At 54.4% G+C, this 21,861-nt stretch overlaps 7 protein-coding genes across 7 annotated transcripts; 4 read left to right on the top strand and 3 right to left on the bottom strand.

Moving 5' to 3' along the window:
* Nucleotides 1-3,140: 3,140 nt before the first annotated feature.
* Nucleotides 3,141-4,133, bottom strand: N656DRAFT_40985 (uncharacterized protein). Its single transcript, XM_064809563.1, has 2 exons — nucleotides 4,069-4,133; nucleotides 3,141-3,987 (listed from the first exon to the last, which is right to left on the bottom strand). Exon 2 carries the CDS (start codon nucleotides 3,782-3,784, stop codon nucleotides 3,185-3,187), a length of 600 nt encoding a protein of 199 aa, XP_064675050.1. The 5' UTR covers nucleotides 3,785-3,987; nucleotides 4,069-4,133; the 3' UTR covers nucleotides 3,141-3,184.
* A 1,506-nt stretch (nucleotides 4,134-5,639) lies between these two features.
* N656DRAFT_700351 (uncharacterized protein) lies at nucleotides 5,640-6,527 on the bottom strand (the record flags this gene model as incomplete). Its single annotated transcript, XM_064810863.1, has 2 exons — nucleotides 5,640-6,382; nucleotides 6,455-6,527. The coding sequence occupies 2 exons, from the start codon at nucleotides 6,525-6,527 to the stop codon at nucleotides 5,640-5,642; spliced, it is 816 nt and encodes a 271-aa protein (XP_064675049.1).
* A 604-nt stretch (nucleotides 6,528-7,131) lies between these two features.
* On the top strand, nucleotides 7,132-9,225 carry N656DRAFT_699667 (kinase-like protein; the record flags this gene model as incomplete). Its single annotated transcript, XM_064810803.1, has 3 exons — nucleotides 7,132-7,711; nucleotides 7,771-8,809; nucleotides 8,868-9,225. 3 exons carry the CDS (start codon nucleotides 7,132-7,134, stop codon nucleotides 9,223-9,225), a joined length of 1,977 nt encoding a protein of 658 aa, XP_064675048.1.
* A 95-nt stretch (nucleotides 9,226-9,320) lies between these two features.
* On the top strand, nucleotides 9,321-9,933 carry N656DRAFT_40904 (uncharacterized protein). The gene has a single exon (XM_064809559.1). The coding sequence runs from the start codon at nucleotides 9,417-9,419 to the stop codon at nucleotides 9,885-9,887; it is 471 nt and encodes a 156-aa protein (XP_064675047.1). The 5' UTR covers nucleotides 9,321-9,416; the 3' UTR covers nucleotides 9,888-9,933.
* A 1,173-nt stretch (nucleotides 9,934-11,106) lies between these two features.
* N656DRAFT_793948 (uncharacterized protein) lies at nucleotides 11,107-12,106 on the top strand (the record flags this gene model as incomplete). Its single annotated transcript, XM_064817221.1, has 3 exons — nucleotides 11,107-11,187; nucleotides 11,252-11,477; nucleotides 11,544-12,106. 3 exons carry the CDS (start codon nucleotides 11,107-11,109, stop codon nucleotides 12,104-12,106), a joined length of 870 nt encoding a protein of 289 aa, XP_064675046.1.
* An 820-nt stretch (nucleotides 12,107-12,926) lies between these two features.
* N656DRAFT_793947 (uncharacterized protein) lies at nucleotides 12,927-14,273 on the bottom strand (the record flags this gene model as incomplete). Its single annotated transcript, XM_064817220.1, has 2 exons — nucleotides 12,927-13,246; nucleotides 13,346-14,273. 2 exons carry the CDS (start codon nucleotides 14,271-14,273, stop codon nucleotides 12,927-12,929), a joined length of 1,248 nt encoding a protein of 415 aa, XP_064675045.1.
* Nucleotides 14,274-14,618: 345 nt separating this feature from the next.
* Nucleotides 14,619-16,314, top strand: N656DRAFT_793946 (RCC1/BLIP-II; the record flags this gene model as incomplete). Its single annotated transcript, XM_064817219.1, has 2 exons — nucleotides 14,619-14,730; nucleotides 14,810-16,314. The coding sequence occupies 2 exons, from the start codon at nucleotides 14,619-14,621 to the stop codon at nucleotides 16,312-16,314; spliced, it is 1,617 nt and encodes a 538-aa protein (XP_064675044.1).
* Nucleotides 16,315-21,861: the final 5,547 nt, after the last annotated feature.

Below are 21,861 nucleotides of genomic sequence, written 5' to 3'. Positions count from 1 at the left end.
CCACGAAGTAAAACTGTTACTGTTAGTGTCCAAGTATCGCCCTATCTGGACGAGCTTGGACGAACCTCAGCATTTGTTCGGTGGATATAACTCATAAAAATATGTGCCCGGCCTGAATGGAACTTGCAGCTACGGACAAGCTCAGATGGATCCGTTCGACAAACCATGTTCTGTCAGGCTCGATGGAGGTACTTTCGGTGTTCCGTAAAGTGGAGGCTTGGCGACGCGCAGGTATGCGGGGCACGCGTTCTAACATCCCTGACTGATGACGCACTTGTGGGGGCCCTCAATCCACCTCTCTCAAGCAATGACAGGAAAAATATCGCGGCACAACCTCGATGCAAGATTTCCCCAATACTTGACCATTGGGTTCACCAGCAGGATTTAGTGTACATATGTACTGTACAGTGCAGGATGGTTGCATCTTGGCCCGGCGGTTAGGACTTTCCCCCACACAAACTGCCACAACGAAGAAGCGGTAAGCCTCATCCTGCCACATCAACAAGTGAATCCAGAAGAGCCTCATTGTTGACCAGTCGCTTCACGCGTTGATTTGATGCAACTCTAAGAGCCGGATGGCCAGGTCATGTCTCGATTGGCACGGAGCATTTGGAGCGGAATTACATGCAACGCTTAAAAGCTTGGTACAGCTCATGCGTGCCGTGCCAGGCTGCGGGCAGCCGCTGTGACCCGACCGTTATCGTTATCTCCAGAACGAATTCCGTCCTTCGGTACACTACACATAACAGAGCAGGTTGCGTTCTCCCATTCCGAATCAACAAGTCTGGCAATTGGACCGATTTCGCGGGCTACCGCAGTCATTGAATCTGGTCTCTCCTGCCAGCCACCCCTTGTAACCAACGGGAGCGCTAAACCGGGCAAAGACAGGGGCTTTGTCTTGAGAACTTCAAGTCACTACATATTGCTCCGTACCGGTAATAGAAGCTCCAGGTCCTATCATCCAAGATTTGCTGCAGATTACCTACACAGTAGGGTAACTCCTGAACCCCAACAGAACGTTGCAGCCGTGAACAACTCGAGATGCAAGGCACCTGTGTATTGCATGTGCCAACTTTTCCCACTTCTCCGCCCGCCTCAGGGGTGCCGTCCCCAGCTGGGGATAACAAAAGTGGTATTCCCCGTACCATATGAAGGACACTGAAATCGCCTGTGGGGGGGATTCCTGCATTTATATCAACTAAAGAAGTTGAGGAGGAATCCGCCCAGTTGGATAAAGCTCAGCAATAGACTACAGTACTGTAGTCTGTAATACCAGCATACATTTGCGGACGGTTAGACCGTCTTATGCCGCCTTCCGGCTGTCTCAACTCACCACGGCCCGGGGGAAAGGGGTTTGTCACGGTCTGCCCGTGCCTGAACCGCTGTACGTACCCATACACTAACGTTGGACCGCAGCATGGTGCCGTCCCACGTTGGGGACGGTAACCGCCCGGCCTACCGTTCGGGTCTCATCCGGCTAATTTGCTGACGGCAGGCAGAAACTTGCATTGACTGGTGCGAACCATTGCACGGCAGGTCTCTATTGCATTGTATGTACTCCGTACCTGCCTGAGAATCTTGGCCATGGGACAGGTCGGTTCATATATCAAGCTCTTCCTTTAGCCAACCTTTCCTTGGGTAGTACTGAGCCTTGCGTGCCAGGAACAAGCGTTCGGTACCAGGGGACTGGCAAGGCCACAATCCTAGGCACAGGTGTGTGATTATTCGGGTTGGGACTGTTAAGGGGGTTGCATTATGCCCCTTTTCCGGTTGCTTTTCCGGCCAAATCGCACAGTAAACTCACCGTCGTTTATGTACAGAGACATATGCCCACGGTTGACTGTTTACCAAGGGCCCTCATTGAAGCCAATGACAGAGAAAGATTGGTCTTATCATTTATGATTCAGACGCGTTGCTGCCGCTTGAGCCGGACCTCTTGAACTACTCGAGTATCACTGCAGCTACCTGACACAACCATACCCGTAGAACCGTGTCGCTCATATGTCTCGGGTGGTACTAATGTGGGAGGGCATCCCCGAGTCAGCCATGTGTGAGTGCAACCGCAATCATTGTAGTGTAAGGTGCGTACTGTCCCGCCCTTCTACGATCAAATCGACACAAAGTGAAGGCAGGATATGTGGCTACGATTCCACACGAATCTACTTCGGTTGGAGCTGTCCCAGCCTCCTTGTTCACATGCCCGAAGATTTCACCTCGTCACACCAGCAGCATTGCTTTCTCTGGGCATCTCGGAACTCGGCCAGCTAACTTGCAAGGTATGCTAGAGGTATGCAGTGCTAAGGGACGATAGGTTGTTAGAAATCATGTTACGGACAAGCAGTGTAGCTGAACGGTTGACTTTAGCCCTGCCAGAATACCTTGTGAGATATAGCACGCCATATGTCAAGTAAAATAGACTTTCAGATATCCCTCTGCCCATCTCTGGGAAAGAACCCGCACGTCTGTACTCGCCAACAGAAGTTGTAGAATTTAGGTTTCGGCAACGACGAAGCACAAGTATACAACCATTACTAAACTCTCATTTTACTGAATGGAGATACTCATGGGATAACGTTTCTTCACCCAAAACGCCTAATTTCTACAGACTAGGCTGCGTAGATGAGTTGGCCGTTGGCTGCTTTTCTATAAAGTCTTTCGGCCGATTTCAGGGACCAGAAGCATTGTTACCGATGAAGGAATCTTCAGGCCCATTGAAGAGTCAACCTATGAGGACATCTTGCCCGAACTTATGGCACATAACGTTATACATCCATGGAGCCCAAAGCCATAATTATCCACATCGCCGAACAAAAAGGAGCTGCTATGAGCTGCCCCATGAAAAGAGCGACATATTTGAGTATTTGAATCATACCTTAGCAATGCCTACCTACCCAGCTCAACCCGTGACATAAGTCTGCTTCTACTGTTCTTTCGAGAGTTCCTTGCCCGGCTAGCACCAACCTCCACTCCCCTACTTGTCCTATGAATTACAGCACGGAGGGTACCGGCGAGAGTTGGCAACACTTGCTGGTACCTTGAGGAAAACCGCACTCAAGCGATCATGGGGAAAGCCTTTAGGGGGAGCCAAGTGTCAGGTGGGTAAACGGTCTTAAGAAAGCAGTGAGATGGACGCCGAGAGCCATACCACAGACCTAGGCCAAACGCAAGCCACAAGCAGACATAATCATAGTGCACGGTGCTTTGATTGAACTGTCTTAGTCTCATGTACAAGAGGATGGACGTCGAGCCACTGCATTCCACCGGGCTTAGACATCGTACCGGAGTCCTGGAAGTTTCCGGGCACGTATTCGCTAGTGCTCAGCTCTTCCATGATCATGTCCTCCATGTAGCAGTCCTCCATGTCTGAGTCTCTATCCTCAGTGTCCAGTGGTGATATGCCAGGGGGATAAGCGTAGATTTCAAGAACTTCCCATCCCATAGCAAGGCCGCCCTCATTGTCTTGGCGCAGAGGTAGGCCGAAATGCTTGATTGCATTGAGAAAGTCCCACCACACTCTATTGTCACGAATATAAATGGGCAGCGTCGAGAACTGCTGGCTCTCGACCTCTGGAAAGATGTACCAGAGGTCCAGGTCGTGTGGGACGCCAAAACAGGTACGAACGCCGTCGAGAGGCGACCGCAAGAGAGAGTCAACGCTAAGTGCGCTGATATGATTGATCAAGTCCGGATCATCCATCGACGGGGGCCACTCATTTGGATCGATTTCCCTGGGAAATACAGTCATTTCGATATGTCGATTACTGGGTAGAATCGCCCCTGCCATGATGCGAATAAGGACATGGGGCTGCTGAGGATAGTCGCAGGCTGTATTGGAGAAGGAGAGACATCGCCTCTGGGACGCTTCTTCGTGGGCGGAGCTTCATCCGGGGCAGGGCTCGCTCTCCGCTTGAGAATCTTCATATCGAAGCCCGGGATCGATAGATCTTTGCCATCCGTGTACGGATAATTCATGGTGAGTTCGGGCACCTGTAAGACGAGGCCTTGGTAAGTGGCGGAAAGGCAAGCGATGACTCCGCAGAAATCTGCTGGGCTACTGATGCCACTCACCTCCAGGACTGTAGTCGTAGTGTAATGAAAAGCACCGGCAGTGGAAGGATGGTGGAATCCTTCGGGTTGGAGAGTGCTGGAGTGTGAAGGTTGCAAGCTCGGGATTGTAGCGTTGACATAGAGGTTCTGTTCTGGGGTTGCTCCTTCCTCCTCAGCTGAGCAATTTTTGAAAAATGAAGCTGCAGGTGCGCTCTGCTGAGCTCGATATATTCACTGGCAAGAGCGACGGAACCCTCGCGCTTCTTGCTTCAACCCGGAACATGTGGGTGTCAGAGGGACACATCCAAAGGCCCGCCAGCACTCACCATCGCCAAACCTCTGCTTCGTCCCTCCCACTATCCGCCTAGCATTCCAAGAAGTGCGTTTGGGCTTTTTTGACTCATTCGGTCCAGTATGATCATACAGCACCTGAGTCAAGAGAGTTTCCCTTCTTCCACGTTGAGGCGCGGTATAAGCGGTTTCGTAGAACTGGCTATCCTCTTAACCAGCAGCACACCCAACCCACGTCCATCACGTCATCAAGACTCACGAAGACGAGGCATAAGGAGGAGGGAACAAAGAGCCCGAGGTTAGCAGGCAAGCACGCGAACTGAGCGCCGCACTGGATGGAGCTTTCCGGCGTTGAGAACCGATGAGTCCATCTCGACCACCGGCGCTGACGTGAACTGGTGCCGCCCAACAGCTGCTAGTCGGACTCACCTGGCCGTACCTGTAGACTAGCGCCGAACGTTCTATCAAATATCGACTAGACCACTTTATGAGGGAAAATAAAGGGGTGGCTTTTGGGGAAGTTACGGCCGTCTCAGCGCTGCCATGTCTGTTGTCTCGGGCCTGGACGCCCTCGGAATGATCGCTAGGTGTAGGGATTGGATCAGGAGCATACAGTCCTTTGTTTGTTGGCACGATGATACGGGATCAGGTATCAGCATGCCCATCGCGCTGTGAGGAAATCCAAGACTGAGAGAAGCGAAATAGGGGAGGAGAAACCTGGGCCGCGGAGATGGATGACTAGACCAACGATCAACTACATCGGCACCCATGCAGATTGCACGTAGATGCATATGTTGCCCACCACATACCGGGCACAAATTTGGAAAACCTTCATGGGCCATATGCTCGCCAAAGGTCGAAAATAAACGACAAATCAGAACACATTGTTTTGTCGCCTGGCACATCCCAGCCTTGTGGCACATCCTGAAACACGGTCGGGAGACGTTCCGATCCTGCTTCTTCTCGCGTCGCCAGGTCAAGAACGTCTGTCCTTGCGAAAAGTGCCGATTGCAAATTTTGTGTGCTGCCGTAACTATTTCACCCTGCCTTTTTCCGGCCCTTGACTTAAATCTGGTTGAGGGCTGAGCGAATAACAGCAGGATTGACTCAGCTGGAACGTTAAAGCTTGGTCGGGCTAATAGAGTGTCAGCGTACGCTTACACAAAGCCATGGAAGATATTAATATGTGTGTACCTGAGAATGGCCTGCAGCACGCGCGTAGCGGCGAGAAGCTCGTGGAGAAAGTTCCATGACAATGAGGCAGATACAGCATCCTGTTCTCATTGTGATGCCGCCTAAGGTTAATCGTCCTGATCTTCGGCGTCCTCCACCGTAACTCTGCGTACGTCGGCATCTTGCTCAACTTGCATCTGCCCAGGGCGTACATTTATACTCTCCGATGTTCGCAGGTAACCCTCCTTCTCCAGCTGGTCCGCTTCCTCGGGCTCCAAAAGCCCGCCCTTCCCCTTGCCTTTCTCAATCTTCATCCGAACAGCGGTTGGCATGAAAGCGCTCACTGCTTCTTTCCGCAGATCCCTGAGTACGGGTTTCGCTTCATAGACCGTCTTTGCCTCAACGACAGGAGTGGGCGGCTTTTCTGATTCCTCGCGGCGTTCACCTAGTGGTTCCTGATTCGCGTTTCGCTTTGCCCGGCGTTTCGCATACCATTCGTCTAGAATCTCCTTGGGAATTGGCGGCGGCGTATCCCGCGGCATCGGTATGTTCTTGACATCATCAGGTACGTCGCTGTCGCTGCTGGAGGCGTCTTCGGCATCCCGCCGCCTCTTGCCCAACACACCGTCGCTTCTCTGCCCTTGATTCGAATAGGTGAAGCCGAATTTTGGCGCCTTATCACCTAGTGCTTCCCTCGCCTTTTTGACGGCCTTGAGATCTTTCTCGAGAGCCTCCAGCGCCTGCTCCTCGTGAGCCGTGAGCTTGCCGCCACCCTCCTTTATCGCCTTGAGATCGTCGATCTGCTTTTGTATCCTGTCCGGATTGCGCTTGGCAAGTTTCTCGTTCCTCCGTGCTTGCTGCTCTGCCTTGCCTGTACGTTGAAATAGTTAGTCACAGAGAGCAACAGGTTGGTGTTAACCGCATAATGATCAGACAGCAATACCTTTCTTGATGGCCTTGGCCTTCTCGGCCTTGCGCTGTGCTTGCACCGGATTGTAGTTGCGCTCCTTCGCCATCTCGGGCAATTATGAAGGGAGATATAGAATTAGCGCTCGTTATAAGTGAAGATTACTCAAGGTTACCAAAACGCAAGCGGATTTGAGTTCATTACCAGCACGGTTGTCGCGGCTCGCGAAATGACGTTGAGCGGAATGGAACCTTTAACCAGCCAAGACTCGGGCACTTCTTGGCATCTCCACCTGGTGGGTTCTTCAGCTGACAGGGCCTACGTTTCAGAAGTATGCGCTATCGCTGGGTTGCTCCTGCAACCAGCGATGTTGACGTCTGTTACCCCGCCCCCGCTGAATGCCCAATCAATTGGTAAGTTAAGAACCATGATTACCGCCGCGCCTTGAGTTCTTGGGCGCCATAGTTTATTAATCTCACGTTAAGCTCCCAAAACCGTCTCCATTCCATGCTCCAACGCGACTCTCCATCTGCAGGCGGTTTGAGACTACTTTAGAGCATCCTCACATATTTTCAGTTGATCTCAGCCTGCTGCAAGCGAAAGAGGAAGCCGAAGTTGGGCGCGACGGGAGCCGACTCGGCACTGCTCACAATTTACGTTACTAGTCACTTTTTCATTTTCTTTTCTTTTTGTTCGCAGATCGCACAGACACCATGGCGAGCTTTATGGCCAATCTATTCCCTGGAGGGAAACAGGACAAGGTCGACGCTCGCCCTTCCACACCGATCAGAAACAGCTTCGTCACCCCTGCCAGTACTCCACAAGGCAGCCCCAGCAAGAGGACGATACCCCCTGGCGCCAATGAACTGCCCGGCGTGCTTCAGAGCTTAAAGCTTGGGACACCTACTGCCCTCGACAGCCCTGTGAAGCTTGGCCGACCGCAGAGCGCGTTCATAACTCCTCTTTCTCCTGGCAAGACGAATGTGCAAAATCTCGAAGAGAGCTCCCCGGCTGTTGACGATAGTGTCCTCCACAAAGGTCCTGCTGCAACCGGCGGCGCCCTGAGAAGCCATGGGCAGGAGAACACGCCTCCAAGTTTTCCACGGGACCCGTTCACTGAGCCGACATACCAGCCCAGCCATGCCGCCATCTCACGCCAAGAGCTCTACCAGCAGCGAGATCGGCCTTCGCCGACGGTCAAGCGCTTTAACACGACGCGTGGTCTCACTGCTGAGGAGCGTGAACTTTTGCAGAAGCCAAGCGTCAAGCGCATGGTCAATGTCACTCAACTATGTAAGTCCAAGGTCCCTCCGGACCGAGTGCTCCTGTCTGATGCTGACGGCCGTTGGAAGACTTCCTTGATTACTACTTTGACCTCTTGACATACGTCGGCGCGAGGCAGAATCGTCTCAACGCCTTCAAGGCGGAATACCCGGCTCCTCCGGAGACCGATGAGGAGACATACAAACAGATGTGGTCAAAATACACGGGTCGGGAGCGGGCCAATCTTCGCAAGAGACGTGTGAGGTTGCGCCACGGCGATTTCCAGATTCTGACACAGGTTGGCCAGGGCGGCTACGGTCAGGTCTTCCTCGCACAAAAAAAGGATACCAAGGAGGTGTGCGCGCTTAAGGTCATGAGCAAGAAGCTGCTATTCAAGCTAGACGAGGTCCGGCATGTTCTGACGGAACGTGACATCCTTACAACGGCAAAGAGCGACTGGCTCGTTCGCCTGTTGTACTCATTCCAGGATGACAAGAATATCTATCTTGCCATGGAATACGTGCCGGGCGGAGACTTCCGCACACTTCTCAACAACACGGGTGTGCTGTCCAACCGGCATGCGCGCTTCTACATCGCCGAGATGTTTTGCGCCGTTGACGCCCTGCACCAGCTGGGTTACATCCACCGCGATCTGAAGCCCGAGAACTTCTTGGTCGATTCAACCGGCCACGTGAAGCTGACGGATTTCGGCCTCGCCGCTGGGTTTCTGGCGCCTGCCAAGATCGAGTCGATGAGAATCCGCCTAGAGAAGGCGTCCGAGACGTCGGTGCCATTCGGCAAGCCGATGGATCAGCGCACAATTGCCGAGCGGCGGGAAGGATATCGCACGATGCGGGAGAGGGACGTCAATTACGCCAAGTCGATCGTAGGCTCGCCGGATTACATGGCCCCCGAGGTGTTGAGAGGCGAAGAATACGATTACACGGTTGACTACTGGAGTTTGGGATGCATGCTCTTTGAGGCACTCACGGGCTTTCCTCCGTTTGCCGGGTCAACCGCCGACGAGACGTGGCGGAATCTGAACCATTGGCGAGAGGTCCTCAAGCGGCCGGTGTGGGAGGACCCCAGTTACTTCCTCAGCAACCGCACATGGAATTTCATTACAACGTAAGTTGACGTCCCCGCCCTGGCTGAGAAGGTGAAACTGACGAGCCGACGAACGCAGTTGCATCAACTCGCGATCCAGGCGATTCTCCAAGATCAAGGACATCTACAGTCACCAGTACTTTGCAGAGGTCGACTGGGCAACGTTGCGCGAGACCAAGCCCCCATTCGTACCCGAGCTGGACTCCGAGACGGACGCGGGCTACTTTGACGACTTCAGCAACGAGGCCGACATGGCCAAGTACAAGGAGGTGCACGAGAAGCAGCAGGCGCTGGAGAGCATGGCGGAGCGCGAGGACGAAATGAGCAAGAGCCTCTTTGTGGGATTCACGTTCCGCCACCGCAAGCCGGCGACTGACGAGGGCACCCCGCGCAAGCCCATCCCTTTCGAAGACGATGCCTTTGGCACTATGCTGTAGTGACAGCACCGGCGATACAGACCCGTGGATACAGACCCGTGAATCTGACATCTCGCAAGTCGCGGTGGCCTGGATGATGTCCGCTGAGCCGCATACCGGGGTCCGTCGACGATTATGGCTTTCCTCTTTCGCGTTCATGGGTTGACATTGGTCAACCGTTTCCTCTGCATTTTTTCTGAAGTGTTAACGTTATGGAGTTTTCGCGACGGATGGGAAGGGAGTTGCTAGAGGCTGGGCGGGTTAATGACTGGACGAGGCCAGATGATTGGCCGGCGTGTTCGTTGGACTGGGATTCGTTGGAGTGTAGAACAGTGTATGAGGCTATGATCAGGTGGTTGTCATTTTCCTCTTTTACCTGCAGCAGAGCAGGCTTGTCATGCAGACGATTGTTTCGACAGACGACAGAAAGCATTCTTGTGAAACATAGGGCCGCATTTGTCAGGGTGCATGGTCGCCATCGCACAAGTGTACCGAGCGTCGTCATCGGGGTCCAAGGCTGTTGCGACTCTGGGCCGAAAAGGGGGCCAGATGTTTCTGCCGATTCGACGTTGAATTTGAAAAGAAGATGCACCTGTTTGAAAAACGGCACGCAGCACCCAATGCACGAGCGGCATCTTATCTTATCACTCTACGGTACCCCAGCAGGTCCCCCAACTTTATAATTGAAGCTGCGCAGTGCCGATGTGGTGGAACATTCCGCACACCGCTCCGTCTCCCGACCTTACCTGACCTTACTCATCCGTATTGGCATGGTGACAAATGTAAAATAAGAACCGCCCGTCAGGAAGAGCAGATCAGCTGAAGAAGTTGGACTTCACCGTCTTACGACGCTCGAGCTGGATAAAAAAATCTGTCAAAGTGTTTGCACCGAGGAATGTGTGTGGTTGGCTCGCCGGACTTTCCCCCATTCCACATCCGATATCGAGACTGGGGGAGGAGAGACAGACAGGCAGACGTGGGCTCGGATTCTACACCAGGGCTGCCCTTGACTCGACGGAAACCACGGAAGGGAAGAAAATAGGTAAGCAACTGTTAACGATAACCAGAAGGATCTCACTGACAAGTCTCTTCCATGGCCCGTCCAGTTGCCTTTCTCCGTGCCAAGTTAGTTAACGTTAGCCGTTGTCCATTCCCGCCTCACCCTCGGTCCCGAGAGAGCTGGGCGCAGCCGGGCTGAGGGTCACTCACTGTCACTGGCTCATACCAATTCCTCCTGGAGTGGCAGCTTTTTCGGTGCTTCGGCATGAAGGCGACCCTAACGTTTACGCGGCTGCCCCATGGAGCTTCTTTGCTGTCACAGCTTGGCAACCAACCTCTTCCCGCATCGTCGTCGGTGCCACCACTGTTGATCTCTGTGGCGTCGGCCGTTGCTGTGCTGTTCTGTCTTAGCTGGCGCGATGCCCATCATGCCCGTGCCTCCTCCCCCTTGCGCACAACGGGCTTTGGGCTTGTTGACAACTTGACGTGACGCAAGGCCGCGCGGCAGCCAGAGGTGGCTTGTTCTGGTTACCCCAGAGCTGACGATTTCCGAATCCTATCGCCGTGTGCCCGACCCCCCGGACCGGAGGCTGATCCCCTGCTGTACTACCGGTAGTGTAGTGTGCTCCAGCCTTGGGCTGAATGCCTGACCCCATTTCCCAACGTATGCACTTTATGCAGACGCGGGAACGTGTCGTGTCATGGCCCTGTCGTCCGAGTATAAACACAGACTATAAAGCTCGGCGCAGCGGACTACTAGTACTCACTGCTTCCAACATCAGACCGGCCGAACATTGTCTCTGACACCAGATCAGCGAAGCATATCTTGCAGTCATCGAAAATTATCTTTTGAGCAACTAGCAACTAGACTCCTAAGGACAGACTAGCTACACGGCAAAAACCATGAAGGCCTCAACCACCGCCGCCGTGCTCGCGCCGGCTGCTGCTAACGCTCAATGGTGGGGCGGCGCCCCTGACTGCGCTGTTCGTCCGGCCCTCTTATCTTCTTTTCCATCTCTCAGAGTAACCAGCCCTAACATTTCAATAGCAAGAGTGCTTCTCCTCGCTGTGGGACTCGGCCACCACCTGGCCGGCGCCGACGAGCTACTGCGGGGCCACACAAGCCCCCTCCGTTTACACCTGCATTGAGTCGGCCTGCTCGGCCACTCCGACCGCCGTGACCTCGTACAGCTCCCTGTCCTCCTCTCTCTGCTCCCAGTGGTCCTCGTGCAGCTCGGCCGGCGCCACGGGCGTATATACCATCTCTGCACCAGGTCCGTACCATCTTTTTCGTTTCTTCCTCCTCAACATCCAACCTAAAACTAACCCAATTGGCATAGCTTTTACCGGCGCCTGGGGACCGGGCAGATACGGCGGGCCGGGCGGGCCGCACGGCCCCGGGGGTAGGTGGGGCGGGTACGGTGGCGGCGGCGGGCAAAACGCGCAGGACGTGGACGGCGACGGCGACATTGACTCGGACGACTGGTCCTCGTACACCCGAACATGGACCGGCGGGGTCTACACCGTTACCGGCTGCGAGTGGAACGGCAACGTGTGGGCTGGCGGTCCCGGCGGGTGGGGCCCCGGCGGCAACAACGGCGGCGGCGGCCCCTGGGCTCCCTGGGGCAGGGGCTGGGCGTGGAAGACGGAGACGGTGGACACCGTTACGGCCGTCATCACGGGCTCCGCCGGTTCCCTCTCCACCTCGGTCGGGCCGGCCACTGTTGCGTATGGCTCGAGTGGCAGTCTGACCACGACGAGTCTGGTCACTGCCGCCCAGGCTCAGCAGACAGACCCCCCCGTCCAGCAAGGCGCTGCTGCTGCCCCTGCTGATGCGGCCCTCGGTGTCAAGGCTGTGGGTGTTGCCCTTGGTGGTGTGCTGGTTGTTGTTGGCCTGCTGTGAGCAGGTCTGTGCGGTTTGGGGTTTAAGGGGCTGGTTGGGGAGGAATAAGAAGGAGAGATGATTGAGGTCTTGTTCTTTTCTTCTTCTTGTAATGCTGGCCAGGCAGCCCTCCCAGCAGCCTGGTTATCACGATCCTTTGGGACTTCTGGTTTGCCTCTCTTTAGGGATGGGGAGTTGGCATGGCGAAAGTGAGTTTGGGATTGCTTGGCCCATCTTTCTTTTCCAGCATTGGGGTTGTCGCATGGAATGGGGATGATATAATGAAGGACATGAAACTGAAAAAGGTATCATGAGCGGAATGAGGCAACATACCATGGCATTAGCACCTTGCTTGCTAGCAACATGTGGCATTCTTGAGCGTATACTGGCATACTATTCTCACGCGCGTAACTAATTACCAATAGACGTCGTCTTCGGGAACGGCCTCCCCGCCAGGAGAACCTCGGGCACGACTATGCTACCTGATGTGCACACCATCGGGACCTTTATAATCCTCACACAGACTTGTTCCACGTGGGGGATGAGAGAGGTGGCATTCGTAGCTCCCTTTAGCCATGATCATGCAAAACCCTAAGGATGTGTACTGTGAGTTCCTAATTGTCTAAGACTTCCCACTCAACATCATCGTTGTCCTGCAGAAGATTTCAGCGAGGCGACCAGTACCCCCACTTTCATAGCTTAGAACCAAGGCTCCGTCCTGTCTTATTTGAACTGAGCGTTTAACATGGCTGCGGTCAGGTTTCTCATGTATAATCACAACGCACCGAAGTCATCTAGAATGAACCACAGCTAGGACTGACCGGACGGCATGTTGAAGGCCTTACGGGTCTAAATATGGCCACCAGCATTTTGGTACGGGGTGAACTATGAATTCGAGTCCCGCGGACCGAAAGGCAGCACTCAAGTCCCTAGACTCCTGCCTGAACGCTAATGGGAGGGGTTCTTCGAGGTCGTCTGTGCCATCAATTTCGATCCTGCGGAGGTATTGAAACTGGCCGCTTTTATAGGCTTCGAGTAGAGGTCGTAGATCATCGGGGTTATAGTTGAGCCCGTAAATCCTGAGGTTTCGTATAGAAGTCGGAATACTGGATACAACGGTGTTCTCCGCCTGCTCTGACTGCCCACAGAAGTCGAGGGAGACTGCGGTGGTCCGTAAAGTTTCGATCGTGTGGAAGTCACGCAAGAGGGAGACTCTTTGGAGGGCATCGGGGGGTCAAACACAGTGTACACCTTCCTGACAAAACGATAGCTCCTTGAGACCACTACGCCAGGACTGAAGGGCGGCAACCACCTCGTCGAACATGACCACATCATCTCCATCAAATGGTCTCTCTTCTGGTCGTTGCATGCTGACTTTGGACAGTTTCGGCCCTACTGCGAGCAGAAAATTACTCAACGACTCAGCCGTCATACGGGTGTCAGTGAGAATCAATTCGGTGAGATGCCGTAGTGGAGGCGACGTGGCCGGTACATCATCAATGGGTATGTGCCCGTCCACCAGATCGGTGAACCACTCGCTGACGAGAGTGCACCCGTGGCAGTGCAGAACTTCAAGGTTAGGTGCGAGCTGTATAACGGGCACAATTCGATCAAGCACAAATCCCCGTTCGAAGACGCTGAAGGTTAGCCTTCTGAGTGAGGTCAGGGAAAACTTTGAGCCCAAGAGGTCCATTGGAGGAAGTGCTGCATCGGATACATGGAGGTGGAAGGTTTGCAGGCGTGGGACGAGCTTCAGTAGGAGTGAGACTAACGTCCCGTTGTCGGCCGACTCCCTCAGTTCAACCGGCTCCTCCAAACCGTCCCTAGGTCGTAGGGCTGGGGGCTTGCTGCCATCATAATCGACCCTCAGGTCCAATACCCTCGTCCGCAAGTCAAAACGACTCAACAGGGTCCGAATAGCGCAGTACAGGTCGCGATTCTGAGAAGTATGGATATGGTGGTATAAAAAGGGCTCCACCACCTCGTGGAGAACCCTGCAAACGCGATTGAGGTTGAGCAGGTCCGCTTGCTCCTTCTGCTTCTCACTTGTCCCGATTCTGGCACGGTGAGATTCGACCTCGGAAGGGTCTCTGTCATTCCCGGGGCTGCGCAGACAATGCGAACACAGATAACTGCATATTTCACTCAGCAGCTCCGGAGGAAGTGTGACCAGGGATGAATATGCCATCTGCGTGATACCAAGCTCAAGTACCGTATAGCGTATTTTCGGGAATCTGGGACAAAGCTGAGAGTGAGTAATCTGCTTGCAGCAGTAAGTTGAGTTGGGTGGATTGTCTGGGGCCTGGGCAAGGACTGGTGGAAGAATTGGACGTTTGCAGTTGGAACCAACCAACCCAAAAACTGCTGGCTTTGTTCGCGATTCCCAAAATTATACAGTATCTTTTTCGCACTGTTCCGAAACGGACCAACGCGGATGTCCAACCCGAGCGGATGACAGAGAAAACTTGAGAGATGCACTGCGGGAGAATTTACAACCAGGAATCTTATTAGAAAAACACCAGGTCCCGTCTCAATGGTTTTGACGAAAGGGGCTGGATCTTCAGCCCCGACCGTGTCGAGGCGCGGCAAAGGACACAAGAAGAACGACAGTGCCGAAAACGCAAAGACCACGCCCGCGACGTCCCGTGCGTAGAGTTTGACCCTCGTTTCTTCTCTCCATCATAACTGTTTTGGGCCGCCTTCGTTTCTGACAGTCGAATGTAGAATCCTCAAAGTCGAGAGTTGAGCCCCACCCGCACACCCATGTCAATGGAGACTCCAAGAACCCTCCTGCTGGAGGGACGCCTCCTCGGTCATCGAAGCGCAAGCAGCCAGACGATGGATCCGAGGCAACACATAGGTTGAAGAAGCCAAAACTCGTACCTCGCGAACAGGATGGGCAGCTACCGCGCATTAACCAAGCTCCGACTGAAGTTGTGTCGGTTCTGGTCTTCGGCAACGGCGACGCCGGTGAGCTAGGCCTGGGTCCCGCGATCCAAGAAGCTGCTCGCCCGCGCCTGAACCCCTTTCTCGATCCTGACAATCCCTCTGCCTTCCGTGTCGTCCAACTCGTTTGCGGTGGCATGCACACAGTTGCTCTTACAGAAGACAACAAGATTATCACTTGGGGTGTGAATGACAATTGCGCCCTGGGCAGAAGCACGGCCTGGGAAGGGGGTTTACGAGATGTCGATGGCGATTCCGAAGAGGAAGGGGAGCTGAACCCTCTGGAATCCACACCGACCGCCATCCCGCCTGACTCGTTCCCGCCTGGGACGAGGTTTGTCCAGGTCGCCGCCGGTGATAGCTGTAGTTTTGCGCTTACGGATGCAGGCTATGTATATGGTTGGGGGACGTTTAAGAATGCCGAAGGGAAGGAAAGATTTGGCTATGATGCCCAAGGGCGTGCCGTCGAGAAGCAAGCCACGCCAATTCGGAATCAGGGCCTCAGCAGCATTACCCAGGTTGCCTGTGGTGCCAACCACGCCTTAGCTCTCGATGCGCACGGAATGATCTGGTCCTGGGGTTGCAGCGAACAAAACCAACTGGGCCGCCACGTCTTCGGTCGACATGCCACTGGTCCACTGACCCCTAATCCCATCCACATCAGGGATATCAAATACATCGCCTGCGGAGAGTATCATTCCCTTGCAGTCGACAAAAAGGGACACGTTTGGGCTTGGGGCTTGAACAGCTTTGGCGAAGCCGGATACGCCAAGGCTGCCGGCAGCGACGATGTCGTCTTGCCGTTCCCCATGAAGATATCCGGTCTTCGCGGTAAGGAGGTGGTATGCCTCGCCGGCGGGGCCCATCATTCGGCGGCGGTCACGGCCGACGGGCAATGCCTCGTTTGGGGCCGCTTGGACGGCGGGCAGCTCGGCATAGCCTTCACAGACGAGCAGCTTCAGGATACCAGCTTGGTCCGCCGCGACGAGCGCAACGCTCCACGTATCTGCCTCCGTCCCACGCTTGTTCCCGGCCTCGGTCAAGTCAGCCATGTGGCATGTGGCACCGACCACACCATTTTCGTCACAAGAGAAGGGACGGCGTATGTCACTGGGTTCAACTCAGGGGGCCAGTTGGGCCTCGGTCATGAAGACGATGTACAGGTTGCCCAACCCATTGGAGGTAAAGCCTTGAAAGACAGGACGCTTGTTTGGGCGGGAGCTGGCGGGCAATTCTCAATACTTGCAGCTCGCTCCAGGGCATCTCTCGCCGAACGCAACTGACAGCCCGTTCACCGCCATCTCCTTCGCCTGTCTTCTACATTCAAGTGTATGACTCGCCTTGAGTAGAGAGTACAGCAGGCTGATTCTCGCCGGATTCTTTGTATAACGCATGGTTGGTCCCCATATATATTGCATTTTAGGTGTATATCGACGCATTCTCTACATATACGAACACTATCAATTCTCAATCTCGCACTCCGTGATCAAACCCGGATCCAGTCGACAATACCCCTCTGTGACCATTGGTATTACCGTTAACCTCACTGCAAACTTGTTCTACTGGGTGAACGGCGCCATGTCCAGAGGAGGTCCTCGGAATGGAATTCGGCGTTGTTGACCTCATCATCATCTCGGGACTCGATGATCTTCATCCACTGCTTGGCGTAGGTAGCAAGCCGCTCGGCAACTCTGGCACTCATCAGTTCTTAGTTGAGGAGAGGTATGTGCGAGGGCAGAACCGATGGGATGATTTTTGCGGTCTAACATGATTCGGCAGGACAGTGGGTTGCGTTGCTTCTCGCCATTGGTGTCCGACTTGGTGACAAGCTCCTCGTATCTGCGTTGACCATTCTAACACCCGGCGAGGGCCTCCCCTTCTAGTATATGTAGCCAGCACTGGCGTCTCCATCCGGCGGGCGACGCGGTCCATCGATGAATCGACCTAATCATGTTAGGGCTCCCGAGTGAACCTAGAATAGGGTACGCAAGCATCAAGCGCGACAAGTGCTGGTTGGTCATGGTGGACGCGGTGCTGCTTCTATACCCAAGCAGAAGTAAAGAACGTTTACCAATCTGCCTAGCCCTAATCCCCGGTAACTGGCTCAGTCTGCCAGTGGAGAGCGTGGGCATGGAGGTGTTGAGGAGTGCGCACTGAAAGGAGAAAGGGGGGGGGGGGGGCAATTCCATCGTCCATCAGTTTGACGCCGGTTTTGTAGCGGAAGCTCAACAGTTTGACACAGTCAGCTCGTGATGTACTAGGAGAGTGAAATCGGTCAAACTCAGAATTGACGAGCGCCCTTCGGCTTTCCGAGTCAGTATGAGACGTCGGGTCTTTCGTCCCATGGGACTTAGGAACTGAGCGCTATCTTTATCACCCCCTTGGTTGCACCTAGCTCGGATGATCAAGTGCTGCCTGTGATTGCGAGGGTGGATGGACTCGGGCCCGTCTGAAGGGAAGCCGAAGCCTGGGTTGGAATGCCCGAGTGCCGGAATTACCATGCTCACTTGGGCCTGAACAGGACGGGTCTAGGTCACGCTCCTCTCTTCAACCCCCTCTGAAGGACCGTATATGATCGATAGGAAGGAGTGTGGATCTGACGTCTTCGTAAGAAGCCATCCATCCACCATCCACTTTCGAGGCCGTCTGTTCATAGGAAGATGGCGGGTGACACCAATAATTGACCCTTGGCTCGGCGCTGAGGCATCTAGAGTCCGTCTTCGGCCGTCCTCTTGTCGGTCTTCTCGGTATATAGTGGTCAGTCTCAAGACGAACCACTTACACCCGCTGGGCAAATGATAACAATACAACCGTTGCAACCATAGTTGTATAGATCGATAGTGTGCTGGTCGTCACGCACAAAGCAAGATCAGAGATCGTCCCGTCAAGTAATAGGTAGGCTTCCTCCTTTCGATGTGGTTTGGTTTGTTGGCCGGCGCACGGTATCATCTTTGCTCTGGACCGGTTGGTCGACAATGATAACTGGGCAGTGATCCCTTATGATCGAGTTGACGCGCAGCTGTCGAAAAGCCCGCAGGGTTCCCGGAGTCCTGTGATGGGCCGCCGCGAAGACGTGATATGCGATAACGTAATCGAAGCCAATAAGACGTGAGGTGAGTTTTGCCCAAGACGAAAACAGTTTATCACTCGCAGATTCAGCTACCGGATCTGGATGAGCCATCTTTGGATACTTATCGATCTCAGTTAGCTCCCCAACCGGGCGTAGCTAGGATACTTGGAGAGTCTATTTAAACAACCACGCTTCCCCCGCAGTTACACGGGCAGATTGACGATCTGAACCCAAGGCTGTGTTGTCGAATCGCGTTCACTCCTGCGGCAGCCGACTTGAGCGATCTGGTTGAGCACGTGGACTGACGTTGAATTAAGGCACCTACACTTGTCTGGCCAGCACGCCGCCCTCCCGGTACCCCTGATGAATTCCCATCTTGGAATGCTTCACATGCAATCCCGATCAAGGCTCGGATCCTCGACGACTGTTGTTGGGAACGAATCCATGAAGACGTCATGCCGAATCAAATCATCCCCGAAACTTATATGAGGGTTAGGGTGCGACGCAGGGTTCGCCATTAACGCGGACCGTGACCGCCCCTTGTCCGGAAGGATTCTCGATCGGTCATCAGTCCACAAACCGATTGTCCTGCGCTGATGTCAACGAGTTTGATGATCCCCCCGTTCCCCGCCCCACCTCGCAAAGAACCCTCGAAAGCTCACGGCGGGCAGTCAAACCCCCACGTCCAATATGGGCCCTCATTGGCCACGCTTGCGAGCCGTCTCGCCGATAATTTGTACGACCTCCCGGAAGGATTTCCCAAGTGCTGCTGAGAAACGGGACGACGGTGGTTGGACGGGTCGGAATTCAGGGTCGCCGCCGTTCGTCTGGTCCTCGCTCGATCTTCGTAGTCTTTCCGTCACAAGTGGCAACAGAATTGCCCATCTGGTCGAGATCTCATCGCGCCAGTCACGGCACGCAAAATATCCGGAGAGCATTCGAACCCTTGCGCGACGGGAATGGCTGGATAATTATTACTGAGGTGACGTACGCTACCGCACGGTACAATACAATACACGCGGTGGCTTGGCAGTATGTATCCATACATACTCCGTACACCGCCCTGCTTCAGCAAAGCGTTTCCCTTGTTCCACGGTTCCGGTTATCGCATGTGATACAGCGGGGCCTGCTCCAATGTTCCCCTCCAGGACACAGCTCCGAGCGAAGTCGGATGGCGGTTACTCGCCAGCAATTGGTCTCCTGGCGCTGTTGGTGTCGCTCATATACAAGACTTGAGGGACTCGACTCACTCGAGAGCCGTGGTGCCGCTCTGCGGGCCGATTCCGGGCATCAATATTTGCGAATAATCCATTTGGTGGAGCAGGCAGGAGCCGCACCATCTGCGACTTTTTGAGCCATCCGACCCTACTACGTACCGCATAGTGGTAGTTTTATTAAAAAGGGAGGGCTGCAGTACTTCGAGACCGTCGTTAGCCTCCGCAGTGGCTAAATTCGTCACGGAGAGAGACCCGCAATCCACCCGAAGAATGTCTTCCACCCAATGTTAGTGGACCAGCGGTTGGGCCCAATCTTCCGTGGCCCACAAGATCCATCGGGAAAACAAGGAACAGAAGACCGATGGCTCTGTGCTAGCTAACTCCGTATGCGCTACCCGGAAGCCTTCCATAAAGAACCAGTGAGGTGTTGCGCCTTGTCTGTCACCTCGGTGAAGAGCCGGCTCTCAATCGGATGGATGATGTGGCCGGTACGGGTGTGGTTGTGCGGGGTCCGTTTGCGGCCCTCGCTAAGCAGGTTCTCGAACTCTTTCAGAGCCTGTAGTCCTCATTTTAGGCCGAGCTTTTCGATGATTGACGACGTCCTTTCCTCTCCGGGTATGCTTGGTTGCTGGACTAATAGGTGAAAACCGTGATCTCGAGACCAAGCGACCGTTGTGACGTCGTCATCATGTCGACCCCGTCCATCGTGTACTGTATGTACATACATGGCCCATTTTCAGGGACCGGCAAAGCGCTCCGAGGGTATTCGTGCTTTTGCCGAGAAAGTCGACTGCCAAGTGAAAGGGTCGAGAGATCCCGGTTCCCGTGGTAGACCCACCCGTAACTCCGGGCCTAAGTGGACCCAGGCACGTGCGTACCAGTCTATATCAAGAGCGCTAGCAAATTCGGGCTCTGGTGCGGTTCCACTCAAGTTCTTAGAATCTGCCATGCCATGATATGTGTTCGACTGAGAATTGTCGCTTTTGGCAACTTTCTAAGAGACCTGTCTCTGTCAATGGGATACAACGCCGAGTTACATAGGCCGTGTCGCCCTTGGGACTGGGTGTCCCGCCGGGCGAGTGAGAAATCTTGAAATCTGCCAATCAGCGAACGCAATAAGCAGGTTCTACACAGTAACAGGCTCTCGACGGTTTCGCATGTCGTTCGTTCCCAGGTGTGGGGGTCCATGCAAGCACCCATGCAGGTGCTCTCAACACCCTGTCGTTGTATTTTGTACCCGGTACTTGTTCGTTCATTCTGCTCGCCACCGTCGACTCTGCCAAAACCCCGTCTTGGGCGCACGTCGTCGTCCCGTGGATACGCAGTGCTTCATTGCTCCGGGTAGTTGACCTTGTTGACGACATCCATTCCTCTGCAAGGCGTCGTTCCAACTGTGAGGCTGCATAGCTGTCTCTCGCGATCTAGATCCTAGGAGGCTTTCTGCACCATGTCAGCGCCATGTCGGGCCGCGGGTTATTGACAAATTTTATACTGCAAAGCAGCGCTTCTATTTTCTGTCACCCCACACAAACTTACAAGTTGGGGCCAACCAGGGACTGATGGACTTCCCGCGTTGCCAAACCACGCGAGCGCATGGTGTACGAGCCCGCGCGCCTAGCGGACAAGGCAAAGCTTCCCGCCTTGCTTGGAAAGCGGGGTGACGGGAGCGATGTCTTGCCTAAACACGACGGAATAAGGTAAACATCCCCGAACTGTCCATGGCGATATACTTACTGCTGCGCGGTGCAACAAACCCTCCGCCCTTCTGCAAACGACCGGTCAAGCGCAACAGCACGACATACGCCTCAGTGTCGCAATCCTCAGCATGCGCAGCATCAAATTATCAACATGGGCTGACAGCTGGAGCCGGGCTGGATCGATAAATACATACAGTACCTCCCTGCTGAATCCCTCCAGCAGCCTCGCGGCACAAACGTCCCCGGACCTCCACACCGAGGTGACAGCGACATTGCTCTCACGGCGCCTGCCGCTGAATGCCCACGCGGGATGACATGCCACATTTTATATGCTCGAGGCTGGCGAGGGGAGATTGGGGGTCAGAGTGCGGCCCTGAAGCCATGGGTCGATCGCTCAAGTCGAAAACTCGCTCGGCGACACGGCTAAACTCACGTCTAGGTATCCAACCAAAGCATACCACAGTAGCTACTGTACCGCCTGTCGTTGTTGCTTGGTGTTCCTACCACAGACCAGGCCAACGAGGTCTGTGAGCGCTTCACGTCGGGCCGACACAAAGCGAGCAACAGCGTCTTTAGCCTGCCTAACCTTCTGCCGTAGGATGCGGAACATGGGCGGAATGGTTCCCGAGCTGGTTGCTGGAAGTGATGAAACCTGCCAATCGAGCTGATGGGTTACAGCCAGGTAGTGGTTATGGTCGAGACTCGAGAGCTGACGATGGAACCAAAGGCTTCCCTGGTACGATACCCGGCTTCTTGATCACCTCTGCATTTCCTTTCCTCGGCCATAGTCATACACAGTATCACTGAGGGACCAGGTCTGCAGATGCCTCGTGGGGGCCGCTCCAG

Source organism: Canariomyces notabilis, assembly GCF_033297395.1.
Source record: "Canariomyces notabilis strain CBS 508.74 unplaced genomic scaffold N656scaffold_1, whole genome shotgun sequence".
Lineage (NCBI taxonomy): Eukaryota > Fungi > Ascomycota > Sordariomycetes > Sordariales > Chaetomiaceae > Canariomyces > Canariomyces notabilis.
The sequence above is the reverse complement of the archived record's forward strand: the minus strand, read 5'-3'. Positions and strand labels throughout refer to the sequence as shown.

What these genes read in the sequence shown, in the direction of transcription:
- N656DRAFT_40904 (XM_064809559.1), top strand. Translation starts at nt 9,417, where the DNA reads ATGGAGTTTTCGCGACGGATGGGAAGGGAGTTGCTAGAGGCTGGGCGG.
- N656DRAFT_40985 (XM_064809563.1), bottom strand. Translation starts at nt 3,784, where the DNA reads ATGGCAGGGGCGATTCTACCCAGTAATCGACATATCGAAATGACTGTA.